General features: G+C 37.2%; 3 protein-coding genes across 4 annotated transcripts in view; all 3 read left to right on the top strand.

Moving 5' to 3' along the window:
• Positions 1-16,904, top strand: part of LOC116306713 (uncharacterized) — a 36,474-nt gene extending 19,570 nt beyond the window's left edge. Inside the window, exons 4-11 of one of the 2 annotated variants that reach the window (XM_031716804.2) lie at positions 5,532-5,692; positions 6,279-6,668; positions 8,427-8,468; positions 9,172-9,565; positions 10,440-10,639; positions 11,048-11,297; positions 11,538-11,737; positions 12,475-16,904. In XM_031716804.2, the coding sequence (XP_031572664.2) occupies positions 5,532-5,692; positions 6,279-6,668; positions 8,427-8,468; positions 9,172-9,565; positions 10,440-10,639; positions 11,048-11,297; positions 11,538-11,737; positions 12,475-15,315 (4,478 nt within the window). In that variant the 3' untranslated portion in view covers positions 15,316-16,904. The remainder of the gene's footprint in view (positions 1-5,531; positions 5,693-6,278; positions 6,669-8,426; positions 8,469-9,171; positions 9,566-10,439; positions 10,640-11,047; positions 11,298-11,537; positions 11,738-12,474) is intronic. The other variant, XM_031716805.2, reaches the window with a different exon arrangement.
• Positions 16,905-18,972: 2,068 nt separating this feature from the next.
• LOC116306699 (solute carrier family 35 member G1) lies at positions 18,973-21,986 on the top strand. The gene has a single exon (XM_089032088.1). It carries the CDS (start codon positions 19,033-19,035, stop codon positions 20,035-20,037), a length of 1,005 nt encoding a protein of 334 aa, XP_088888214.1. The 5' UTR covers positions 18,973-19,032; the 3' UTR covers positions 20,038-21,986.
• Positions 21,987-23,360: 1,374 nt separating this feature from the next.
• Positions 23,361-27,205, top strand: LOC116306723 (epididymal sperm-binding protein 1). The gene is made up of 6 exons (XM_089032057.1): positions 23,361-23,520; positions 24,042-24,197; positions 24,327-24,482; positions 24,613-24,768; positions 25,864-26,031; positions 26,840-27,205. Exons 1-5 carry the CDS (start codon positions 23,460-23,462, stop codon positions 26,028-26,030), a joined length of 696 nt encoding a protein of 231 aa, XP_088888183.1. The 5' UTR covers positions 23,361-23,459; the 3' UTR covers position 26,031; positions 26,840-27,205.
• The last annotated feature ends 559 nt before the right edge of the window (positions 27,206-27,764 follow it).

Below are 27,764 nucleotides of genomic sequence, written 5' to 3' on the forward strand. Positions count from 1 at the left end.
GTGTGCACTTTTATTGTTGGACACTATTATTGGTGTGCACTTTTATTGTTGGACACTTATTGGTGTGCACTTTTATTGTTGGACACTATTATATTGGTGTGCACTTTTATTGTTGGACACAATTATTCGGCGAACACTATCTAAGCCTGACGCAGTTTACGTTGACTCAGAAAAAAAGCCAAGGTTAATATAAACATAGTAACTTTTCAAGACGGATTATCTGTGATATGACTATATCTAGCTAATAGGCAGTGGCTTAAGTGTTTAGAAAAAGTCCCTCTGAATTAAAAGGGATGATTTAGACCTGAATACGAGCCACTTCTGATGAGGTTCAATGCACGTCTAGATCTAGTCCGAACAAGGTAAATCATAATCACGGCCTTTTGATTCATCAGTAACATACTTTTTTGGTTGTTTAAGTATACAATAATCAGTGAAACTCTTAACTAAATAAGTTTGCTTAAGGCCAATAGTTCCGATTAGATTTTGGTAAACATTTGCCGCCTTAATTAAGAGGAATGTTTATGATAATTGCGGCCAGTCACCGTTCTCATTATGGCTATTTCCTATTCCTCTGACCATGGACCTTATCGACCTTGGTTCCCCTTCTTTTCTGTGGTTTCACCAAATGAGAGCCCATTCCTCTTGAATTACTATCCCTTTCGTCACTCTTCTCAACCCAACCCTCCCCCCTATCTCACTCTTCCTCCCTGTCTCCCCTCCCTCCTCCTCTACCGTCCCTTCCTTGTCCCTCCTTTGTTTTCCCCCAACTCTTTTATTTTTAGTAACATTTGTAACTATGTGTAATAGTCCTCAAGTCCTGTCCATTAACAAAATGTAACAGTATCTCCAATGGATGCTAAAGTTTATCCCCCCTCCTCCTCTACCGTCCATTATTTGTCCCTCAACTGGTTTTTCTCCGACCCTTATGTTTTACCAAACTAACTCCTCTACGTACACCGTCCCTTCCTTGTCCCCCTCCCCTCCTGGTCCCCCTCCCCTCCTGGTCCCCCTCCCCTCCTGGTCCCCCTCCCCTCCTGGTCCCCCTCCCCTCCTGGTCCCCCTCCCCTCCTGGTCCCCCTCCCCTCCTGGTCCCCCTCCCCTCCTAGTCCCCCTCCCCTCCTGGTCCCCCTCCACTCCTAGTCCCCCTCCCCCTCCAAGTCCTCAGGCTTTTTCCATTAACAAACTTTAACATTATATCCAGTGGATGCCGAAGCTTATTTTTTTTCGGCGAAGAGTAAAGAGTATTTTCAAGGCTTTAGGCGACGACAATTTCCTGTTTCCTTGGTTTGTTTTGGTTGTTATTTATACAAATAAAACCCTGTTAATCGATAGACGAGCCGAGCAGTAAACATACTATTCTTGTTATTATCCGATATATATATATAATATAAATATCCCCATAAACTCTAAGGGAGAAAAAGAGATAAGAGAGAGAAAAACGTTTTGCTTGTTTTTGATCATTCCCAGGAGAGTAATAAATAACAAAAGACAAGGCGGCCATGTTGGACGATAAAACAAAAGAAACTAATGACGAAGGTTTTGTTAAATTCATCCAACATGGAGGCTGTGAAAACCACCAATGAAAGAATAAATGACTAAAAATAAATAAATAAATGAATGAATGAGGAAATGAACATGAATGATGAAATGAACTCACCACTGAATGAATGAATGAAGAAAGCCTAAACACCGTAATAAATGTCCGTAAATCGTAAGGAAAGAGATCAGAAAAAGAATCAGAAAAATAAATGAACGAATGCCCGAAAGAAACTTTCGATCCAGCCAGTAATCACTGTAACACAAACCAAAAGTCCTAGCGAAAGTATTCGAGAATACTTCATACTATACTCTTTTAAAGATATCGGTATTTTATGATGTGCGTGCGGTTTAGCGATATCTGGCCTTAATATCTACTAATATCTACGGGGTTTGATCATTAGAGCTTTTTACCGATATGGAGGCCATCTTGAATTCTATCGTTTCGTTAAAACATTGTGGGATGCCCAGTTATTATTGTTATTTAGGGGGTTCGGTCACAGTTCAGTACCTAGGTTTACAAGTATTACATAGCGGCCCGAGTAAAAAACTTTAACAGATTGAAATGGACATAGTTATATATCAGATTAGCCGTGAGAAATCAATATGGATAACAACTGAAGATAGACTGCGTAGCGGCTATAGGGGATTGGGAGCGAGGGAAAAGGGAAGGAGGGCGGGGGGAGGGGGAAGGAAGAAGGGAAAAAGGAGTTATTAAAGGATGAGTGCAGGCTCTACTTTCTCCCTTTCCCCTCCCCCTCCCCCTCCTCCCTTCCCTTTTTCCTCGTCCCCAATACCCCATAGCCGGCACGCAGGCTAAACTGACGACTACGAAACCCACTTAACTACAAGATCCTAGCATGACCTCATACTCGAGGCCTGAAGGTTGTCAGAGAGTTTTAGCCGTGGCCTAGTTTAAAATTCAATATTGATTTACGCAAGGAAACGTGTCCCACGAGTGCTAAAGCTTTAAATATACTTATAAGGTGTAGAAGGAGATCATAAGCGTGCTCAATAATTTGATCCATTGATAACAAACAGTCCTTAGGCAGTAATTTGAACTAAAATATCTAATTGCATTCAAAAACGGATGTTTTTCACAACGATTGCCAGTTACAGAAGAAACACATTATATAGCTTTGATCTCAAATCCAGTTATTACCAAAAATGTCTAGTATTATTTTGTACTATATTAGCTCTGACTGGGGTCGATATGAAAAAAGTGGAACGAAAACTAAAGGAAACATTATGGAACAAGTGTGAACGTACTATGAGAACACTATGCGATGTATATCACTCTCAAAAACTCATTCATAATCTCAACTATGAATCACAATATCAGTGAAACACCGTTACTGGGGATTCTTTATATCACGTTCACTTTAACAAAAAATAAGCACTTCTTTGACCCACTCTAAAAAGGTGTCGCAGGTGATAACATCTCAAGGAAATTCGATTTTGATATATAACGAGTCCATGTATAGAACATACACCTATTTCAATAAAAAAAGTCTTGGCCAAAGGCGATAGATGATAGGTCATTTCGACTTGGTAATGGTTAATTCGTTGAATATATGAAAGAACATTTTTTCAGCCTCAACACTAAGGTCCATGTTCTTGACGAGAATAAGAAGCAGAAACACAAGTCATTCATATTCTTTGATATTGGAATGACCTATCGCTCTTCGCATATCGCCTATCGGCCTTTGGCGATGACAACACTTATTGAAACAGGTGTATACACTTAGGTTTCTAGTTTCTGAACAGGACAATATGTGGTTGGCAAATTTTTAGGAAAAACAATCCCAAGTTTGAAATAAAAAAGAGATAAAAATGTCGAATAAAAAAGAGGATAAAAAGTGAAAACACTCTGGAGTGGTAATTTCCGTACGATATGTACGTTCGTTATCCGGTACTGCAAGAATTATCGCTCTCTTCAATCTATTGTTATAGCAATAATCTCATCATTTTTTCAATTAAAAACTTTTCATCCTTACGACTGACACAACCTGTTCAAACTAGGCTAAGTGATTAAAAGAACATAATATTAGTCTTGCTATCTCTTTACTACCAACAAATGCCAGTCACTTTTCAAGACGTTTTATTCGAGCTGTGTTTTTCCAGCCAACGTGGCCTCAGGATATCCTGGAAACAATTTAGGATGAAATTGTCACTTTTAGTTCTTTTCTTGTCAATTATTGAATCTATTTAAGCAAATAGTATTAAATCTGGAGGTTGTTTACTAAGGAGTGTCAGTTCGTTAGCTATTTTAGGGAATGAATTTGTTCTGGTTAGAGTTATTTTTCATATCTAGTTGAAACAAATATTTTTTACTTTGTCTATCACAAATCAAACAAAACTGAGGTTCAGTTGATGTATATTTGCTAATGTTATATCCTAGCTGTCTAGATAAATATGACTGATCAAACCTGATATAAACAGCACGTATTCAACAGAGTCAGAAGACATGAACTTCCTTCCTTGCCTCATCCAGTGACTGCCTCCGTTTTCTTTCCAATTTAAGAAGGAAAAAACGGGAGGCAAGATGGAAGTACAAGTCATTTCTTTAATTAAAGGAATAAGAGGAGGAAAAGTTTGGGTTGACATATATCGATTTTGTGTCTAATATTTGCGTTGTGTATGAGAGCTTAGTGTCCTGACTTTTAATTGGAGAGTCAGAAGCTTAACAGTTGCACAATTAATGTAACATAGATATCTTTTTTGAAATATCCTTTTATTTAGCTAAGATAAACGTGAGAAAGTTATCATCATCATTGTCGTCGTCTTTATCAGTTGCTGCAAAGAGATTTATCTAGATTAAGTGCCTCAGCGAACATAGATGTTTTTGTTTTTAGGAATATTTTTCAATAATTTAGATCATCGTTGTCATCATCCTTAGATGTATGCTGCATAGGTTTGTCGAATATGGTGACGTAATCCTTTGCTATGTAGCATGCCTCCTTTACACGGATTAGCCATAACAATACGATATCCTTTAAGAAAACCCTCTTTAATTTCATTTCTTCGAATTGAGAAATAAATGTTGAAGTAAATAAACTGACTGTTGTCCTCCTTCTCATCCTCATCGTTATCACTATCTTCAGATGCTGTATTATCAGTCTCTATGCGACGTAATATCGTGTTACTTAGTAGACTCCTACGCAGCAGAGAACAGTTTAACATAGATATATGTTTTAGGAAAATTCACTTTTTCGAATTTTAAAAAAGATGACCGCGCCGGTCGAAAGCTTAGTAAAAAATAACTATGTAATTAAGGTTGAAGTAGCAAGTTAAATAGGATATCATCGTTGTCGTCATCTTTATTATGTAGTAATTATTATCATTAAATCATCTCTGAATCTTTTACATTACGAGGAGTTGGTGAGCAAGAGTTGTGCGCTTTACTCAATACCGATACCATTATATACATTATCATCAACATAATAATAATAGTAATAATAATAATAATAATAATGATAATAATAATAATGATAGTAATAATAATAATGATAATAATAATACTAATAATGATAATAATAATAATGATAATAATAATGATGATAATAATAATGATAATAATAATATTAATAATAATGAAAATAATAATAATAATATTAAAATAATAATAATGATAATAAGCATAATAATAATAATAATAATAATAATAAATCAATAAATAGTGAGTAAATAAATATATGAATATATATATTTACACTGCAATAATAATAATAATTATAGCATAAAGCAAATATCTTAAAAATATATTACTCATCATTCCCTAAGTTTCCCTTCACCATGATTTTCATCATCATTTTCATCATCATCATCATGAGCTGGTAACATTATCAACTTCATCAATCTTTATTATCCTAATAACTTTTATCATCATCATCATCATCATCATCATCATAACATCATCACAATAAAATGGCAGCTAAATGGTTCTACATATATACACTTGTGTCTATAATTATTTTCATTTTCCCCTCCAGCTACTTCGAATGGGGGTGGTAAGACGGCTTCAAAGAGCAAACTAAGTCGATCGAGGTCCAGAAAGTTCAGCCGAGATGTACTGCTTCATTTGTCGCGTCAATACCAACAAAGCAGTAACCCAACAAAGACCACAGCCAGACGGTCCGTCAAACGATCACGGGTGAGTTATGCAAGATGGAGGTCATATATAATCTGCGAATCTCCTCTCCTCTCCTCTCCCCTCCCCCGATGAACGCAGGAAAACGCTCATTGCACAGGAAGCAAGGGTTGCCTACGCTGCTAATGCGTCGCCTCTCACCAATGCGACCCGGAACCCTATCGGGTTGGTATCGTACATGAGTAGAGTTGTTTGTTTCATGGTTCCGACTCCCCCTAGCTACTGTTGCTATGACCCACAATCCCATAGAATTAGCTAGAATATCCCAGCATTTACAACTCTGATCACGGAAAGTTGATTATAAATTGTTATATGACGGTTATTTTGTTTACTGTCGTGTTAACATAAAATTAAATTCCTCGTAATCCTTGTAGTACTCTTTAAAAAAGATCCTGAGTGTTTGTTTGTGGGACAATATTTCAATTCCACTGAGAAAGCTGCTGCCAAGGCAATTGGTTCGCTATTGTCTGGATGGAACTATGGATTATTGCTTTGGCAGCAGCGTATGAACCAATAGAACTGAAGCACAAGTCCCTTGTAAACGTATCGTAATTCGTCCTGACTTCCCTTTCCTTTTGTTTCTTCACAGTCATTTTCGTTCACATCTGAAAGACTTCCACAATACAAAAGAGAATCCACCAAGAAATCCAAGTTCCTTTTCCTTCACTACAGCAACGAGAAGGGCCTTTGGGACTGGTGGGTGTTGGTGCTAACGTTCTACATCGCCATAATGGTTCCGTACAACGTCGCCTTCAGCCGGCACGGCAAGACGAAAGACCTCATCATTGTCGACATGGTTATCGAACTGTTTTTTATTCTTGACATAGTAGTTCATTTTCGTACGACTTTCGTCGATAACGCTGGTCGGATAGTGTACGACCAAAAGGCTATAGCCATTCACTACCTCAAGGGATGGTTCGTATTGGATTTTTTGGCAGCTTTGCCGTTCGAAGCTCTGTACTTCGTCAACCAATCATGGGTGAGCATGAGAATATATGATATTAATTATATCACGTGACGAATGACAACATAATGCATGATTGTGGAAGTCAATCAAAACTTTGCTCGCAAAAATAAAGACAATAGTTCTGATTGATTTTTCAGATGAGATGTATGTCCTGTTAGTTGCGAGTGGTCGAATAATAAATATAATACTAATAATATAATATAATATAATACTAATAATAACCTTAATATGATAATAACTATACAACTCTATCGGGTCTAAAAAATTTTTTTTAAAAATTAATCAATTATTCAAAAATATAAAAAAGGAAACAAAAAAATTTGTCTTAAATAATCTCTACGTAAAAACCTAAGACTAAGCACGCACAGCTAAAAGTTAATAATATAACAGTAAAACGTTAAAAATCCTTCCAGTTAAGAGTATATATCTTATAGAGTCAATTTCATGCTCTTCAAAACAATTTACTTCTCGATGCATCCTTGGACACATTCATCCGTGCATATATATATTCCATACATGGCTTGGTAGTATGGGAATAACAATGCATAAGAATACACAAGAATCCATAAGAATACATCATTACGTCCGTGCATCCATGATTCATACATAGTTGAGGTTTGCTCGTGTAACATGGTGCACAGTTACGATTATTAACGACATTTTGTTGCGGCAACATGTTGCAGGTATTTCAACGACCTTCAAAACTAGAAACATTGTTGCCATCGATTTGTGTTGCCGCGCGCTGCCCATAATAAATGTAATTGGCGGTAGCCAAAACCCTAAAAGACTCCAAACGTCGTGTCGGTTAGATAGAAAAATATTTCTGAAACGGGCTGTAAAGAGTCTGAGATTCTCTTAACGTATATTAATCATTATATTAAAGAAAAAAACTGAAACTTGCAATAGACCCGTTTCGAATTCCAAATTACCGCTGTATTTCTTGATTACAGACTCATTTGCACAGGGCTAGCCTTGAGTTTGTGCAGAATATTCACGTGTTCCAGTCAAGGTCCGTCGAGTTTCAAAGTGTTTGTATTGTTGAAGTTGTGCATTCTTTACTTTACCGTTGGTATTTGTGAATATTTAAACACTGATACGAGGCTAACCCTGTGCAAATGAGCCTGTAATCAAGGAACACAGCGGTAATTTGGAATTCGAAACTGGTCTATTGCATCAAATAACTATAAATCAGAATAGCTAGTACTAAACGCTGTAAACCTGCTAATCTTTTTTATCTATTTTGAACGGCTATAAATCCTAAACAAGCTAACCTGCATAAGAAAAGAAATGCTAAATGCTAAACTAAGTTCTAAAATTACGCACCGTAATGACTAAAGAATCAAGAATAACCAATGTAACATTTGTTCACCTTCATGTCAGTATTAAGTTGTTTTAACGCTTGGACCGTTTTGTTGTGTCCTGCCCTCGACATGTCTTCGTGTTGCAGTGTGAGTACGTCGCGTCTTGCATTATTGCAATTGCTTACTGAGTGAATGATCAATGTCTGAACAAGTGTTTGCTTTAATGCTCTGTGAGTAACGTCATCGATATATCGTCGTGTTGCCGTATATACGTCTTTTATTGTTGCAATCGCTTACTGAGTGAATGATCAATGTCTGGAAAACTGCTTGTTTTAATGCCCCGAGAGTAAACCTTAGAAGCTCGTCGTGTTCATGTGTTGCAGTGTGGAACCCGCTGTTTTCTGAAAATCCATCGTTGGAAGTATACATGATCCTTCACTAACTGAAATGATTCTTTCTCACAATCTAGGCAGGTTCAGCTTTTGATAGAAAGGGTTCTGCGTTCAAAGAGGTACTACAATATATATCAAATGTTTAAGCATTAACTTCCCTCCAAAATAGGACATTAAAAAGTTTAAAAATGAAATCAAAATGTCAAGGTTAATTTGTATTCCTCCCTCCGCGAAAACAAAACGCTAAATTTCAATTCGATTCGCGAGTTAGTCGTGCCCTGACTTGGACCAGACGAGAGGTTGTTTTAGGGTTCGATCTGTGACGTAGCCATGCCCTGACTTTGATTAGCCCAGAGGTTGTTTCAGAGTTCGATCTGCGAGTTAGCCATACCTTGACTTGGAGCAGCCCAGAGGTTGTTTCAGAGTATACTGGTATATTGATAGAAATTAAAACGGGCCTTTTTTGGTGGTCGATGAGTATATGGCTATTGGAGCCTGAGATGCATATCAAGTTCACGTCACACAAGATTGAACGTACCTTCCACTGATCAACCCCATCTTTCTTCGTTACTCAAACATAACACTACTTGCACTACATTCGAAGTCTTAGCATTTGTTAAAAAACATCTGCACTAAACCACTAAAAAATCAAAATTCTGAACCAAATATTGCACCCGTTCATAAAAAGAGTAAGATTAGTAAAGTTTATCACATTTCTATTACTGATGGGTTATTAAAAGTAGCGGAAAAATTTAAGCAAAACTGGGCAGGGCTTGTAAAAGGGACTTTTGAAAGTAACTGAAGAGCATTTGCATTTCTTAGGGTTTTCTAGTTCAACTTTTAAAATGTGGCCGTCTTCTTCGTCTATTCCGCGTGGTTCGCAAGCTGCATCGCTACACCGAGTACAGCACTGTTCTTCTTACTCTTCTTATGTTGGCCTTCGCCATGGTCGCTCATTGGTTGGCCTGCGTGTGGTATGTTATTGGTCTAGAGGAGGTCACCGAGAAATCAACAATAAGCTGGTTGTACCAGTTTGGAGAGACAATCGAAAGACCCTTTGTTAACTTTTCGCTTGAAAGTGGTCCTGATGAAGGATCGGCTTATGTCACTTCGTTGTACTTCACATTGACCAGTATGACTACGGTGGGATTTGGTAATGTGTCTGCTAATACTAATGCAGAAAAGGCATTTGCAGTCATCGTGATGCTCATTGGTGGTGAGTATTGTACCTGATAAAACCCCTGTAAATTCTTCGATTGAACGTTACGTCATCGCGGCCTTTCGGGGCCGGAGCGTTGGTGTTCTAATTAGCATCCACTGTTAACGGCACCAAAATGCCCGCCATGGTTTTTTGTCTTTTTACTCCCTTGGGAATGCTTGCAACCCATCAATCTTAAGTCTGGTTCACAAAATAGCTCTTTAATTGAAGAAATAGAAAACGCACACGTGTGCTGTGTGCAGTTATAAAGCACGCGGGGGCCTTGGCAGAAAACGAGAGAAGTGTTAGGAGAAGCACGACGCGCTGTGTTCTACCAATCCCCAAGTGCTTTATAACTTCACACAGCACAGCAAGCAAGTTTTTTATTCCTTTTATAAAATACAAATTACTTGAATGACGATACTGAAAGTGCGCGCGCGTGCTGTGTGTCTCATAAAGGACGCGCTCCCAACCAATCAGAACGCGAGATTTAGAACAGTTAATTAATTATAAGGCGTAATGTTTTCCCATATCAGATCACGCCTCATTCTCTTGAGAATAAGGTATCCATATTCATGTTTATTTTCATGTACAACCGTAAAACAAAACAAAAAAAGGCACTATAGGGAATGAACCGTGGTGAAATGTGAAAACGTACGTAGAAGCTAAAAGTCTATTGCAACACAAGAATACTGAAGCGCTAGACGCGGCTGTGAGTTATTGTTTATTAGCTCATCGCATCTCTAAGAGAAGAGCTACAATTTGGTCTGCGCATGCTTACGATATTGCTGTCGTTATATCTTTTTTGAGTTGTTATCTTTGTTGATGCTGTTACGTTGTCGAGTCGTTACCTATGTTATTCACAAATATTTCTTTTCCAACGTTGTTTCAGCTCTTATGCACGCAGCAATATTTGGGAATGTTGCAGCAATCATTCAGAAGTTATACGCAAACAGAGTTCGCTACCATTCTCGAGCCAACGAAATCAAACAGTTTATTCGGGTACATCATATTGACACTGATTTATCAAATCGTTTGGAAGACTATTTTCATACCACGTGGTCAATCTCAGGGGGCGTGGACACGAGGGAGGTGAGTAATAGCTGGATTTCACTTAACGTCATTTCCTGTCTCGTGCGGGAATGTTCATCAGTTGAATCCCAAGTTTTCAATAGAATTCTTTCTGGTTTTTTCATTTGACAATTCTCTTTTTTTTTTCTCCAAAAAATCGAGCCGCCATGTTTCATGGATCAGTGGTCGTTAACGCATGCTCAAACCGCACTTCGTGTGCTCAGATCATGGTACACAGTTATTTGAAGCTGGAGCAACCAAGGGATCCATTTGATTCGAATTTGAAAATGGCAGCTTTCTCACAGCACTCCATGTTGGCGAAAACACTATATATTTTATTCGCTACTGGTTTTAGAAAGCATACCATTTGTTTACGGCTGTTGTCTTATTAATTGCTAATAAAAACCGACCACCATCTTATCGTTTTAGATCCTTGCCACCTTCCCAACAGAGATCCAATCAGATGTCTGTATGCATCTTTACAAGGGATTGCTAGAACTGCCATTGTTCAGTCAGGCGCCAAGGGGTCTAGTACGTATGTTATCGCTGCAGGTTCGGCCGGTTTACGTTGGACCAGGAGAATACCTGTTGATGCGAAATGACGTTGTAAACTGTATTTATTACATAGCAAGTGGATCCATGGAGGTCCTACAAGGAGAATCAGTGGCAGCTATATTAGGTCAGTCTGTCAGTCGGTTAGTATGTTTGAGGGGCAGATTTAGGATGTTTAGGGGATGAGAAGCGATCTAACCCGGAAACATATCTCCAGTATGTTATTTCTTACATTTGCGCGAGGCTTATCCTGGTTAGGAACGGGGTTTCACAGGAAGCCAAAGAACCTTTCCTAGATCCGATTTATTATAGCGTAGAGAGTGAGAGAGTTATCTTTAATTCAGACAAATATCTTCTTCAACTTCAGGTAAAGGTGATTTATTTGGTGAAGATATTTCCAGGAAGATCCCCATAAGAAGATCTAATGGTGATGTCAGAGCATTGACATATTGCGATATCTACTATATAACACGTGATCTGCTCCAAGAAGTCTTGCATTTGTACCCTGACTTTTCGTACAAATTTGCAGAGAAACTGGAGCTTACTTATGACCTCGGTGCGAGTGAGGTAAGCAACATTATGTTTATACTACCAACCAGCCCAATTCTTTATTCATTTAATTTTGCCCGTTTACAAAGGAAATAAATTTCGTAGGAAGTTTAAAATTGGGGTTCTATCAACTGTTAATTACGCCAATTGCTGTTCGCCATTATCATGGAATAGGAGGAGCTAATGCGTAATGCTTTCCAATTTCAGACCATGTGTCATCCCTTAGATTATCATTTCTATTTTTACCACTGTTTTCTTTCAGTGCTTTATTTCAACTTATCGGATTATAGAGGCTTTGCACCGTCACGTGATGGCAGCCATGACAGGGGGGATAACAACGGAGTCTTTTCCCCCTGGAAAACTGAATCCTTTCTAGTGATATGTAAGTCAGATTAGTCCAGAACCAATTGCTCCTGCCTCCTGTCATGGCTGCCATCACATGATGGTGCAAAGTCTCTATAGCAATGCATAAGTATTACACTAATGGAAGACACTCACTATTGCACATTATCCTGTCTCCACATTTTTTGTCTCGATCAGTTCATAACAACGAAACAAGTCGTAAATGTTGCGCACAAGAAGACAATTAGATAACGATACAACTCAAAGGAAGAATCTTCTCAAGAGAATGGAAAGTGGTCTTAGACAGCTCTGGAGACAACATTCCCAAAACTAACGTACAAATGTCGCAGTTTCCCGTCACCAAAGTTAAATAATTATTAATTTTAAATTTGTTTTATTGGTTGTTCTTTTAGCGTGATATCTGGCGACGAGGTGGTCTTGATTCCATATCAGAAGATGAAGAAGAAGAAGAAAATGAAGAGGAAACAAGTGATTCTCCAGAAACAGGATCTGATGCCAATAACATGGCCAGTAAATTTCCAGTTAGGAACCGTTTTACAAAACGCCTCAATCCCTTTAGCCCCAATGAATCATGGCGGATGTACTCCAGGCCACAATTTCAAAGACATAATCGCTTTGGTTTGAACGAAAACCAACCATTGCTCAATCCTCCACAAGACAATTTAGTACCAATAAGCGGAATTAAAATTTTACAACCATCAAAAAGGCAAATCTCTTTTGATACCAAAACTATGGAGCAGAAGGATTCAGAAATGTGTGAGGAGGCTGTTGAATGTGATACAAACCTCGAATGGGAGCAGGAAACGTTTACTCTTAAGGAGGAGAAAGAAGATGAGGAGGAGAATGATGACCTTGTGGACACACAATCCAACAACCATGAGCTTGCTTCATTAAGAAACAGTGTCGAAAGTCATGCTAGTATCACAGATGACGATTACGAAGACTGCGATCGCCATAATGGACCAGAGACGAGCTACAGACTTGCGAAAGAATCATTCTTGAAGCACTTGAGGTTAGGTACAGAAGACCACGACCACGATGAAGAGATGAGTTATTATCCACAAAACTCCATCAACAGATCCGAACATGAAGATGAACCATACAGAAAAAGTGTGGAAAATTACGACGATGACCAAACATACAATGATCGAGAAGACCTCATAGGATTCACTGAGTTTGAAACACCAAACCGCACCCCACGTTCAAGCCGTCAACTAACGCGTTCACCTATGCTCGTCAGTCCAACACATAGTCTGAATTTCAGACGTTCTTCTAAATCTCAAACTGCACGTAATAAATTGCGCAGAGATCATTCGGACTCAGCTTTACTTAGAAGCCCAACAGAGGGATCGAGAAAAGACTTTGATCAAAAGTTGCCAAGGTTTTACTCTGGAGATCATGAGAGACAAGCGAAGTATGTTCGTAGCAGCGAGGCGTTGCGTGCCAAGCCGATGAACGAGTGCTCTACGTCTCCGAAGCAAAGTATTCATCATGATGACAATTCACGGCATAGCTTGTGCCCCTCTTCAACACTAGACAGTCCCTATGTAAGCATTAAACGATTGTTTGCGTTAACACCTCCCCCACGGGACGACTTTGTTGAGTACCCTTCAAACGAGGACGTGATGTGCTACGGTGCTCCAAGCCGATCTGAGAGTCCATCGAGATTTAGTGATTCAGGTAGGAGCCCTAGAAATTCCTTGCGACGAAATATGACATCTAGTTTTACTTCTCCCGCGAGCTCCTGTGGAGGGCTTAATGAGGAGAAGGATAGACGACCATCATCAAGGCGAAGAAAAATGTCGACGGCAAACGCTCCACCGCCATTAATATTTGCTAGTTTAGTAGCACAGGCTTGTAAAAGTCCATATGCAGACTTTGTGCCACCTAAGATTGTACGGGAATCTACCATCACCTGTAACTGTGAAGAGGAAGAAAGCTGCGAAGCATGTGGCGATAAGGATTCCGTTGGTGGGACTCCGAACGGTAATCTAAGCAGCAATGAAGAATTAAGAGATGGCTATGAGTCTTGTGTTATGGAAGATGTTGGTCGCCGTAGAAAATCTGGCGAAAGGCTGGAACTTTTGTCTACTGGAAAAGAATGCTCTCCTGATTTTGTTGTGAACATGAATGCAAAACATGAAGAGTTGAATTCTCAGACGTGCGACGTTCAAAATTCGATTCCTATAGAAACAACCGATAGAGTAAATTACCAAAAAGATAATGTCACACCAAGTTATGAGAGAAGAAAGCGACCCCTCTTCACGAGAGATGCTGCAGTGTATTCTTCGTCATCACAAGTAGATGAATTGGAGTCGCTCAACACCCCGATAGACTCCCCTTGTCTACTCAAAAAGATGTTCCACACAGAAAGTGAATGTTCTACAAAAGAAAAAGATGAGTACAATGTCGGTGATTGTGCAACGGGTTCACAGTATGGGGAACCAAGATTATCTCTTGGTTACGATCAACACTTCGATAAGAACAGTGAGGGTACTTTCCCAACTGCTTTTAAATCGGAAGAAGCTACCGATATTCCTCCATTTTTCGATGAGGTTTTTGGTAAGGACAAGAAAAACGTAGGTTCTCTAGGACATTCAAATGCAGATTCTGCTACAAACCGTCTTCACATAGGCACAAATAGTCACAGCCCTTCTTCGATGTCTTCTCTTTCCTCTCCACTATCACAATCTGCCGGAATACACACTTCTGCCACGGATCTGAGTCATTGCGAGAGCAGCAACTCAAACCTAGACATTCATTTTCCAGAGCATTACTCTGAATCAGAACGTTCTTATCATACACGAAAACCTACAATTTCTGGAATACACTCAACTCACTCACTCGAAGGAGTTCCTAATCCTAGGCGACCTGCAGACTTGAATGTTAGAACGATGAGAAATAGTTATTCTGAGCCGCACTTACAGTCTCCAATTAGAATTTTTCCAAGACTGGAAAACCTTGATGATGGAGACATGTTGAGCGACTTACAGCTAGAAGACATCTTCAAAGATGTTGTCAACACTAAACAAGCTATGGAGCGCTTACAAATGATTCTCTCGTCTCCTGAGCCGACTATGAGCTCAGACTTAGCAGATACAAAGGAAACTGTAAAACGACTAGATCAACAGGTTCTGCACTTAAACCAAGACCTGGCCTCCCTCAGAGGAGATGTAAAGATGGTATTAGAATTGTTAAAAGGCCTCAAAAATGGCCAAACAGTTCACCCTTGATGTGTGTTTTACAATCATTTCCAAGAAAATGAAATAATAATTATAGTAGCCATGTTTACTGAGAAATTGTGTTTCAAATTCAACCAACATGGTGGCTATGAAAACTAGCAATAAACTAGTTATAACAGACTAAATAATATAAATGGCCGCCATGCTGGCTGACATAACAAAAGACTTCTGGCAAATCTTTTGCCATGTTCAACCAATATGGCAGCTGTGAAAACACAATTAATCCTGAAAATTTTCAAATGTTATTTAAACAATTCAATACTTTATATACGAAATTTGATAAAATCCTATATCATTTACAAATTATTAAAACGTTTATAATTGCTAAAGCTAAGGTTCTAAGAAACATTCTAACAGTTATGTTCATGTCTTCAAAATACGTGTCTTCAAGATACATACCGGCTGGAATGTTAAGATTAATCTAAAAAAGTCTATTTAAGGTATCTCGTATATTAATTGGCAGAACACGGCAACTGGATATTGAATTCAGAACAGAAGAAGAGGCGGCATGAAGCAAGAATCTGTATCAAATTTCAGTGTTAGAATGGAACAATTCCTCTTCTACTGCTGTGAGACTTGACTGCAGCCTTGTTTGTACAGGTCTTCCGTATTGTAAACAATGTGCAACTTGAACACTACTATTCCTTTGAAATTCCACAGACTTTAAATTTTAATCAATTTCTATGAATAGCTAGCTTATAAAAGAGGCTAAAACTGTACAAATGAGTCTTTGGTCTTCAAAAGCAGTAGTTAAGAATAGTAAAAGCACATCGCTTACGAAAACACTTGATTCTCCGTCGATCACACTGATGACGTTGCAAAAGTTGCGACAGGCTCGAATTTAACGGGGAGCTCTATTCTGAGATTTAACTGTTGAGCAGTTAGAATGACTTGGAAATTAAACAAAACTTCTGTACAAATTATGGCAAGAATATGTTGAAGTCGCGACGCATGCTTAATTGACGCTCAAATCAACCAAAGGACAAATTACATCCTGTATTTTTACTATTTTCAAAAGTTTGACAAGTGCGGCTAAGTAAATGAGCTTTTAACAAGAGATCGATAGCTGGAACTTGAGCGATCTCACACACTTGTTTTGACTTTCTACTAACAACATCTTCTTTTGGTTAAGGGAAATTTGGCTCAAACGTTTAGGATCTTTACATAATAAAAACCCCGGAATCGTCTCAGTTTAAAGCCCTAGCCCTAACCCTGGATAGACCGATGACTAGAACGCGTTTACTTGGAGACAAAAACCACATGAAAAAAGAAGCCGTTTCTAGTAGAATGCTCACAACTTATATGTGAAACAGTGATAAATATATTTTGAACTAAATAGTACAAAATAGTGCGTCGCAAAGTTTAGAGTGATTTTCCACAGACCGCATTTGAAACAGTTCTAGTTCTAGTGGTTAGTGAATAACAGTCAAATAGACACAAAAGAAAACTGGTATTAAGTCAGACCTACTATTTTTATTATTCTACTAATTATTTCACGTGAGGGTGTGAGGAAAACCACTCTAATTGTTTTCTATTGTTTCGTCAGTTCTATTTTAGTAATAAATAGTGCTAGTTATGCAGTACCGTTTGGTGTTTTCAAGTTTGCTCTTTTTCTTTTCTTATCTAATTTCAAACCAATTCATACGTAAATAAACGTGCTGCCTTTTTGATACATTTTATATGACATACATTGAAGACACAATGATGATGTGTAAATACAGTCAATTTATTTTGTCATAAAGCTCACATTTCAAACACTATTTGTTGGCCTGCTTGTTTGGTTCAAATTTCTTGACTTACTCTTGGCGGGGAGCATCATTGTTACGTCATTCACAACCTCCATGTCGGTTGACTATATAACCAATCATTTCTTATTTCAGTGCTTTTGGACAAGGGGCTGATATCAGAGGCTGGGGACGTAATAAATTTTCTTGATCTTCAAATATTCCTTATTGCTTTTATCCAAAATCTCAACCGATAAAATAACTTTCAAAGACCGCAAGGGGAAAGAACCACAGCGTTTTTTGAAAATTCATAATTACCGTTTATTCATAATCTCAACTGGCAAAATGACTTTCAAGGTCCTGCTAAGGGTAAAGGACCACAATGTTCCTTAGGAGGGGGGTGGGGCTTACTAGAGGCTGGGGGATTATTTCGTTTTTGGCGCCTTAGACTGGGGGCTTATTAGAATGGGGCATATTACTGCGATTCCCAGTCACTCGCGACCAACTAGACCTTCAAAAATTTGGGTGGACGTCAATGGAGAGGGTTTTTATAGACCTCCACCTTTTATGTCCTGTAGTATCCTGGATTCCCGGATGAAGTTATTACGTAATCATGTAATCGAGTGTGAGCGTATGTGTGCGAATGTGTGAGCATTAAAGATTGTTATGCAACCACATATTGGACTCTTGTGTCCCTTTAATTAGTAGATCTAACATTCCATTCCATTCCATTTCCTTCCATTTCCTTCCATTTCCTTCCATTTCCTTCCATTTCATTCCATTTCATTTCATTTCATTTTTAATTTTATTTTTCTTGTTTAAAGTCATTGCAAGACTTACAACTGTCTGTTTCGTGCTTTCTTAATTATTACATGTATGCGTGCGTATGTATGTATGTACGTTGTGTGTACGGGTGTGTATAGATACATATATGCGTGTATATGCGTGTGTATATGCCTGTATATAATATAACGTATGCATATGTATATATATATTCTTAGAACTTTTTTAATACTCATATTATTATAATTTATTATATTTATATATAGCTTGAGGGCCACTAGTTTATCAGTTTATAACTGTAAAGTGTTTTTACCCTCTGTAAATAAAGTTATTATATATTATTATCATCATCATCATCATCATCATCATTATTACTCAGCACCATTAAGGCATGGCTCTTTTGAGGAAGTGATGGAAAATCAGTTATTTATTCATATCTTTGACAGTTTACTATGAATCTTTCCCAAATTTGGCTCGTAGTAGTAATTCTTCAAGGCAAGCAATTACCGCATATCTGTTACCATGGAAACCAGGTCACGTGACCACAAGGCTACCATCTTGGATTTTTTAAACAAATCGTTTGTAGTCGTATTGAAACTACTTCAAAAGTCCTGATTATATATATAAAATTATATTAAGTTTAATTTTTAGAATATTTTTAATTTTTTGGAAAATACAGAAAATATTCTAAAAATTAAACTTAATATAATTTCCAAGATATCCAATTAGATCCATATAGGTATTGCAAATATAAAAAGGAATATGGATTTTCAGGACTTTTGAAGTAGTTTCAATACGACTACAAACGATTTGTTTAAAAATCCAAGATGGCGGCCTTGTGGTCACGTGACTTAGTTTCCATGGTAACCAAGGCTCTAAGGTTCCTTCTTTTCACAAAAGACATTTTAATTTTAACTTGCCAAGTTTGGGGAAGATTCGTAGAAAACTGGCTATGATATAGCCAAACAGTTTTTCATCTGAGAGCCATGCCTTAATGATGCTGAGTATTATTATGATCATCATTATTATTTCAAAGTTTTTTTAGGGGTGGTCCGTAGACTGGGTCCGTAGAGGGGTCCGTATAGTGGTCCACGGACCGGGGGTCAGCGTTTTCAACTCTACCCCTGTCCGCTGCTGCTTAGCAGGCTGTACACAAAAACATTGCTTGGGCTGCCTGTGTGTACCTGTAGCTAAAAACAATATGGCGGACTGCTCTGAAGATATTCCAGGAACAACTCCTAATACCGAAGATATTATTATGATGCCAGACAAAAAGAAACATCATCGTTGTAAACCTTTCTTCGGCATTTCTTTTGCCATTCTGTCCTCGTTGACATTGGTCCTGATGAACGTCTTTGCTAAACTTTGTAAACAAATGCCAGTGTTTGAGATTGGAGTTATAAGGTTCTTGATACAACTAGCAATAACAGTCCCATTCTTGATCCACGCAAATGAAAGGATTAGCTTTTCCCCAAAGATAATGGTATTTCTGATTTTGAGAGGATTTACTGGTACTTCTGGGATGCTAACACGACTTTACGCTGTACAGAACATGCCAATAGGCGACGCTACAGTACTGATGTTCACGACTCCCGTGTTTGTCGCCATCTTTGGAAGAATATTCCTGAAAGAACCACTCCAAAGAATCTACATATTTCTTTTAATTATCTGCTTAATTGGAGTTATACTGATTGCAAGACCAATATTTATCTTTGGACATCCAGAGGAAGCTCCTGAGTATGATAATATTTGGTTACCTTCGATTGTTGCTGTGGGTTCTGCAATGACCACTGCGTTGTCCATGATTCTGGTGAGGGTTCTTGGAAGATATTCTCTCACATCTTCAGTCATCATATTCTACTTTGGTTTGGTTGGACTCATTTATTCAATATGTGGTTCATACTTAGACAGAGGATTTCAATTTCCTTCCTGTAAAAGTATCGACTATGTGTTTGCGATTGGTGTGGGTGTTTTTGCATATTTAGTGCAAGCAGCTCTGAATGCTGCTCTGAAATTTGAAAAAGCATTTATAGTTTCGCTTGGTCGCACCTCAGGTATTGTGTTTGGGTTTGTTGTACAAGTATTAGTTTTTTCTCTTGTACCAAGTGGTTTGAGTTTTGGTGGGGCAGCATTGATCACCCTGAGTAATGTTATTATATTCATTTTCAAATGGAGGCAATCTCAACAGCTAGATAAGAAAATTTAAGTCTCAGCTTTTTATAGTTATTAATTCATTTTCTCTTTCTGTCATGATAGAAAGAATAAGATCTCATACATAGCAGTTTGAGTTGCTTGAGAAGTAACATGTAGATCTTATAAGACTATAGAGACTTATAAGTGCTATTTCTTATCTTCCATAAATTAGAGATTCAATAATAAATAATACGATAATAATAATAATAATAATAAGACATTTAGCTGTATTAGTTTCTAAAGCTATTTCTAAATGTCTGTGCTCTCATCAACTGATATACCAAATAAGATAATTTTTGTACTTAATTTACTTTTTTAGGAACAATAAAGTTATTGTTGTTGTTGTTGTTAATAATAATAATAAAAATCAATACAATCATACAATAAATAGATAAAGGATACTAAAAAGTTAATAATAAAACCTAATAATAAATTCAACTCATATTGAATTTGACAGATGGCTCCAACTATGGTTCCTAAATCTATGTTTGGCTCTAATCCATGAAATGGTTTTGTTGTAAAATATTAATAATAATAATAATAATAATAATAATAATAATAGTAATAACATTAGCAATAATAATAATTACATTTTTTGATGTAAGAGTACATTTTTTATGTAAGAGCATAGCCTTAGTTTTCAGCAAAAATGGAGGGATGAGGGCAGAATGCCAGATTTTTCTAAAGCACCTTGTTGAGAAGTTAACCAAGAAGACAGGGGACACGTATGCAAGTCAGTACACATGTGTGTCAGGGGGACAAGAACCCCTTTTTATAAGGACAATGAATTCTTGAATGACTTTAACCTTAATGCCAATGTAGCCGAAATTCAGAAATATTTCGAATTTAATAATAAATGTATAGTTTTGATATAATATTATATCAGTGTGAAGAGCTGGACTCGTGTTTTGAGCTATTAATTTATTTCAAAATATGTTTTCGTTAATAAATAAGTAATTTGTGCATATATTTGTTATTTTATATTCATAATCTCTTTTTTATTGTTTTATTATTATTATTGTTGTTGTTATTTGAAAGTATTTTTGAATAAATTATTATTTATAATAATAATGATAATAAGATTTATTATAAAAATAATGATATTGAAATAAATACTCAATAATCAGAGATTCCATTAACGACTCTTAAATCTCCAGTGTGAGTGGGCTTTGCCTCGAATCCAGAAGCTGGTTGTTTTGTTATTCTTACTTTGCTTTTGTTTACTGACTTCAAAAATGAGGCTAAGCTTGCATACACTGGAGTTTCGAGAGCCGTCAATAATAGGTCTAAACAGAATGACTTCTAAAATCAGGATAAAGCAGTCAATGGAAATTTTAGTCCATTTTTTTTTCAAATTGCACGAGCATGTAGTCCTTCATTATTACTTGTCAATTCAATTCAAGTTTTTAAATTTTAATTCCAGTGATCAATAGAGAATTGTGAATACAAAGGAAATAAGTGTAATTACATAAATATTAAAAATGTTTGAGTAAAAAAGAAATGTTTCAATATGAAACTGTCCAAGATAATCATGAATTTGGTAATTATTCAAAATACTGGATAGATAAGAAAATAGAAAAATCTGGTTAAAACTGATCTATGAATTATTGTAAAGTGTTTGCAAGTGTTTGCTAGCTGTAAGCCTTCTTCAGGAATGGTTATGAATTTCAGTTTCACTGCTTTTCGGTCACGGGTCATGAAGCAGTGAGCTTGAATTTATTAATTCATTAACCATTCCTGACGAAGGCTTTTAGCTATAAGCTAAAAATTTGAAAACGCTTTGCAACATAAGTTTTCTGATTTTCCGAAGGCTTACATGTAAAATATCGATTTTTTAAATAGTTCTCTGCCTGTACTGAAATGCACAAAAAATAGAATTGGACAGGCTGTCTTGCTGAATTAGCACTCGACCTATCCTCAATTTAAATCTTTTTAAATCACATGGCTATCCTTCCTCCCCCCCCCCCCCCCCTTCTTTTTTTGTGCATATTATGTAATAACGACTTTGCTAAAGTGAATTTATATCACAAAATTTCAAAAAAAAAATTAGTCCTGAAAACTTAAAGAAGCTAAAATTCAGTAGCTCAGGACCACATTTTATGTAAATATATTTTATAAAAAACACGTTATTTCTAAACGACTTTCAGATAAAGTCTATGAAAACTCTGAGTTTGAAATAGACCTTATTGTTTTAACATTATTTTTGAACCTCGTGCAAGCTAAAACAACAAAGATTGTTCAGGGAGCTCCGCTTTTATACAGTGCATTAATTTATATATTATAATTAGACACAAACAGACGGAAGTTTTTTTTATATATTCACGTAAAAAGTTAAGAAAAACATGAAATGAGAAATAGAGCTAAAAATTATTATTTCTTCATTCATTCTAAATTCAACAACCGATTTGTCTAGACATATAATTGAAACGTGCTCTAAATATGTACACATTGTTTATCTTACAAAATGGCTTTTACTCCCCTGCATTTTGTCAAATGTGTCTTGTTTCGAAAATTCTAAAAGAGATATATAATTTGCATTCATGAAATTCAGTCAAAGCGTGAAAAATCATGTCTGCAGTTTTTGGCTCCAAATCCATGAACGAACGTTCAAGGTTTTAACTTTTATTAGCGAGAACCGAAGGGTAAGTTAAGCCCGGAATTACTGAAAAAACATTAATTTTGACAATTAAAATTGTTATAAATCAATATTCTCTAGTTAACCTCAATAATTGCTTGCTTCATTTCGAAAGTTCGTATAAAGTTAACTATTTCCTTTCTGAAGTGAAATTGCAACTTGAGAACCACTGTTTGGCTAGCTAATTGGTAAAGCATTTTCAACTCAAATCATATAGAAGATTACGCGTTTTAACATGTAAGAAGTTGGACGGTTTGTGTCTGAGGGGAACGGGGGGGGGGATGTTGGAATGGTGGAGGGGGGCATTATTATTGTTCTCGTGCACCATGGATAAATCATAATGACTCAGTCACTTCTATAGACATTCAGCACTGGACTGTCTTTATTCAATTTCTTCTAATTCTAGATTTAATATTCTTTCACATAGTACTGTAATCAAGCGTAATATAGTGTAATATGTTCTGCTCGTTCGGAAACAAAGTAATATTACTGAATCAACACTATGCGCAGCTTATGATTTTCTGCAGCACGCGGTTTTCTTGTCTGTTGTCTGTCAACTCCCCCCTCCCCACCCACACCGTAGTTAATAATATTAACCCTCCTATTAACTATGCCCACACACAAGCCCTTTTTATCTCCTCCTCCAGCCGCATTATTCAACTGCCAAACGGCCTGAAGAGTCATGGGATAGATTAACACTTATAGAACAACGGTGTAGCTTTCCGTCTGCGGCACTTGATCCAGGACGCAAGACGGAAGGTTTGTTACTTGGCACTACACAGCTACTACACTGATTCGCGATGATTCAAAAGAAACTTCTTGCAATTCTTACTCTGCAAATTGTGCTACTGAATATCTATGGTAGGTTTGCCAGTATTTTAACAACTTCACAGCCAATGATTTAGCATTTGACTCGGTGATCATGAACAAATTAAAAGAATCGAATGAATTTTCTTTATACTAAACGATATGTCTAGGGAGTTGTCGATCTGAGAAAATCGTCATAATACTGTGAGATCTTACAATAAACTCGTAAGACCAGAACCAATATAGCTTTCAGTCTGATTTGAAGAGATGTTTCAAAGCAATTTTTCCAGTCAAAAGGAAATTCTTTTCATTATCGAAAAACGTCGTATTAGTATGTCTCGAAAGGTTTTCCTATTAAGGAAAAAAAAAAAAAAAAAAAAAAACGTAAAATTATTTTCGTCCATCAAAAAACTTTGCAATAAGGTATCTCTCGAAAGTTTTTTCCATTCAATAAAATAGTAAGATTTCTTAGTGGCTTGAATAGGTTTCTTAATTTTCAAAGTCACTCCTTCCTCCTGATGACATTTTAGTCAAATTTTCATTGTCTGATGAAACTTATGCTTAATGTAATACAGGTCTCACGTCTGGTGTAAAGACAACCTCAGGAAAGTACTGTGCCTTTCCGTTCACTTACAAGGGTGTGGTTTACAAGAGCTGTACTACGAAGGATCATAATCGTCCCTGGTGTTCAACAACAGCCATATACAGTGGAAAGTGGGGAAACTGTGCGGGTATGTAAAGAAAATCATGCTTAAAATGACAGTGATGTATCGAAATTGTTGTGTCCAAAAAATCACACCGTCTATGAAATTTTCATTGTGGTGATCTATCGGATAAAACGTATGCTTAACGTAATACAGGTCTCACTTCTGGTGTAAAGACAGCCTCAGGAAAGTACTGTGCCTTTCCGTTCACTTACAAGGGTGTGGTATACAAGAGCTGTACTACGAAGGATCATAATCGTCCCTGGTGTTCAACAACAGCCATATACAGTGGAAAGTGGGGAAACTGTGCGGGTATGTAAAGAAAATCATGCTTAAAATGACAGTGATGTATCGAAATTGTTGTGTCCAAAAATTACACCATCTATGAAATTTTCCTTGTGATGATCTATCTGATGAAAATTATATGCTTAACGTAATACAGGTCTCACTTCTGGTGTAAAGACAGCCTCAGGAAAGTACTGTGCCTTTCCGTTCACTTACAAGGGTGTGGTTTACAAGAGCTGTACTACCAAGGATCATAATCGTCCCTGGTGTTCGACAACAGCCATGTACAGTGGAAAGTGGGGAAACTGTGCAGGTAAAAAAAAAAAATCACCTAATCGTTGTTAGGCGCCTAGATATACTAGAAAAGTATAAAACGCGCACGCTGATTGGTTGTCTACCGTGTCTATATCAGAAGACATAGACACGCTCGCGCAAAGTAGTTGGAAAATATTTTATAAAGCAATATAAAACGGCTGCTTATGTCTCTGTACTGTGATATAAACACTCTGAGAGCAGGGAGAGCACTCGAGAAGGAAGAGAACAAATCGGCTACGCCTCGTGTTCCTAAGCTTGCTTCTCTTTTTGCTTTACAGCTCCCAGCATGTTTATATCACAGTACAGAGACATGTGCGCGCGTTTGATATTCCTTAAATTTTAATATGAATAAAATAAATGGGAATTACAGTCCAACCAACTCATGCGTTCCTATCAAGGTTCAAAGATTCAGTTCATTATTGGAAGGTTGATTTCCATATTGCTTTGAAGCTTGCATTAATGAAACGAACGTTGCAAATTTGAATTCTGGGCTCGGATTAAAAGTTTATTTAGTCCTTCACAGATTCATGCAAAGCTAAAATTATTTCTACAGTTGAAGCTACCATTTTAAAGTTATATTTGTTTGGTGTGCTGTTTTGTTCAAAAAGTCCTTTCACAAATGAACATTTTGATGTTTTGAGGTAACGACCGGGATTGAAATTTACTGTAACAGGGTTTTTTAAAAGTGGGTCTTCTTAATTCTTAGAAGTAGATTTTTGCGGAGGGAGGAAAAACCCGTAGCCCGGATAAACCTCTAATTGAGTCTGGGAATCGAACCCGGGTCACCACCCAAGATTCCCTTCAAGTCAAATTACAGCCGGTAAGTTAAAACTGTAAAGACGAGGAGATTGCCTAAAAGGTCTCGGGTGTGGGCAAAATCAGCCACTGGTTCAAGAGCCACGCGTCTTGCTCGAGAGTTACGTAGTGGTTTGTGTGGCACGAAAACGTTGGGATTGTCTGTTTCAAGGTACCCTTTACATGACCTCCCCATTTTTCAGTCGTCATGCTCCTTTTCTATGAATTGACAAATCGATTCAACATTAACAATTTGGGTAGCAATGTTGCCTTAGTTTTGATTTCTTTTTTTCTGCAGGATTTTATTCTAATGGTGTAAAAACGACTTCAGGAAGATTCTGCGCGTTCCCATTCATCTACAAAGGACATCACTACAACACGTGTACAAAGACGGACCATTTTCGTCTTTGGTGCTCTACCACAATACACTACGACAAAGATAAGAAATGGGGAAACTGTGCCTAAGGTTAGCTCACTCATTGTAGTTTATAGGATTTTAGGAGTTGAAATAAATCGAATGCATTGTGGTCTAGCCTCGGTACAAACAATGCATAAAACAATCCACCAGCAAGGTTAATTTTTGGAAAAGGAAATCTTCAAACTATATCAATTCTCTGAAGCATCCTCTGGGGTGATCAAAGACAGGGCTCGCGACTAATTCGCAGATAGAATTGGAACTTAGTGTGTAAAAAACCCAAATTGATTCAAGGGCCGGGAGAGTCCCAAAAAACTCAACTTACATGTGATAGCTAGTCCAGAATCAAACCCAAGGCCCCAGATGTGAGAGTCGAGAGCACGCCTTCTGCTACGCAAAACAAAATCCTAAATTCACTATATGATAAAATAAAGGGAATTTGACCCCTCGGAACTATTCGTATCCACTCTTCCGCAAAAAGAAAGTGGATTTTGTATTTCATAACTGGTCTCTTAGATCATCTTGATCGCAAAACACCCCAAGGGAAACCGAATATAACATAAACCCTTGACGTGACTCGAACCCACGTTTTCGGTATTCTTAATATTGTCCGACGTTTTGACCACTCAGTATCCGCGCGTGGGGATCCCTGGACGATATTTTTCTCTAGATGCGTTGCATTGCTTATAGGATTACAACACATTTGTATTTCAAGTGAGCAAAAACCCTACTCAATCACCTTCACACATACATAATAATGTAGAATTATCATCCCAACTGAAATGATATAATAAATATTTTTGTTTTCATATTTTTTTCCATATTTGCATGGCCGGTCCTGTCACTTCCACACTTACAGCTCCTGGCGTATCTGACATTCTATGGTAACTCGATATAATTCTGGCAATACTAAAGTAATAATCCTTTGATTTAAGTCAAATGTAATTCTAAGAACGAGTAATTTTCTAGCTAGTCATTAGTTGAGGAAGAATGAGAAACATCAATTCTTCTTGACTCTTAAATGGTTTCCTTGCTATGATTGAACGGTACGGCACTGGTTCAGTTTGAGCTTATGATTGGTGCGCAACGGAAACTATAAATATTTTTGGGCGGCAATTCTTTGAACAAACGACTCAAAAAAAACCCTCTAATTTCTAAAATAAAATAAAAGATGTAATAAATCAATGTTGGTGAATTAAAATAAAGTGCATTTAGAAAAATCAAATTCATGCCTAGGCTGAGAATAATAGTATATTTTTTATCATCACTTGTTGCCTTATTTCATTGTAGCTGGACGTTTTTTTATAGCGTTCAATCCATGCTGTGTTAATCTCAAGCTTTTTTTCTTATTGTCTTATTATCCAGTATTTTACATGAAACCAAGCTAGGGATGGACGTCACACTCAGCCCGTGTCTCATGACCAGACCGATTTGCTGTAAACGCTCATCGCAATGATCTAATACCACTGAAATGCGGCCGGTTATAAGCTTTTCTTGATTACAGATTTATTTACTCAGGTTTATTAGTTTGACTTTTCGTCCGAATATTTCCAAATACTATATGTAAAGAATGCTCAACTTAAGAATTATGAATGAATTAGAATATGAATTATAAAGAAAATTTTGCAAAGCATCTTGGTAGTGGTAGTCAAAATGACCCCACCATGCATTAACTATGGTCCTGGGTTACCGAAATGTTGAAAAATAAGTGTTATAATAATCGGTTCTGTGAAGATCTGGCCAGAAACGTTGCGGGTTTTTGACTTTTTTCTTTTTTTATCGAA

This window comes from Actinia tenebrosa, unplaced genomic scaffold (assembly GCF_029948245.1).
Source record: "Actinia tenebrosa isolate PJP-AT-01 unplaced genomic scaffold, QUT_ActTen_1.0 PGA_scaffold17__23_contigs__length_9995812, whole genome shotgun sequence".
Lineage (NCBI taxonomy): Eukaryota > Metazoa > Cnidaria > Anthozoa > Actiniaria > Actiniidae > Actinia > Actinia tenebrosa.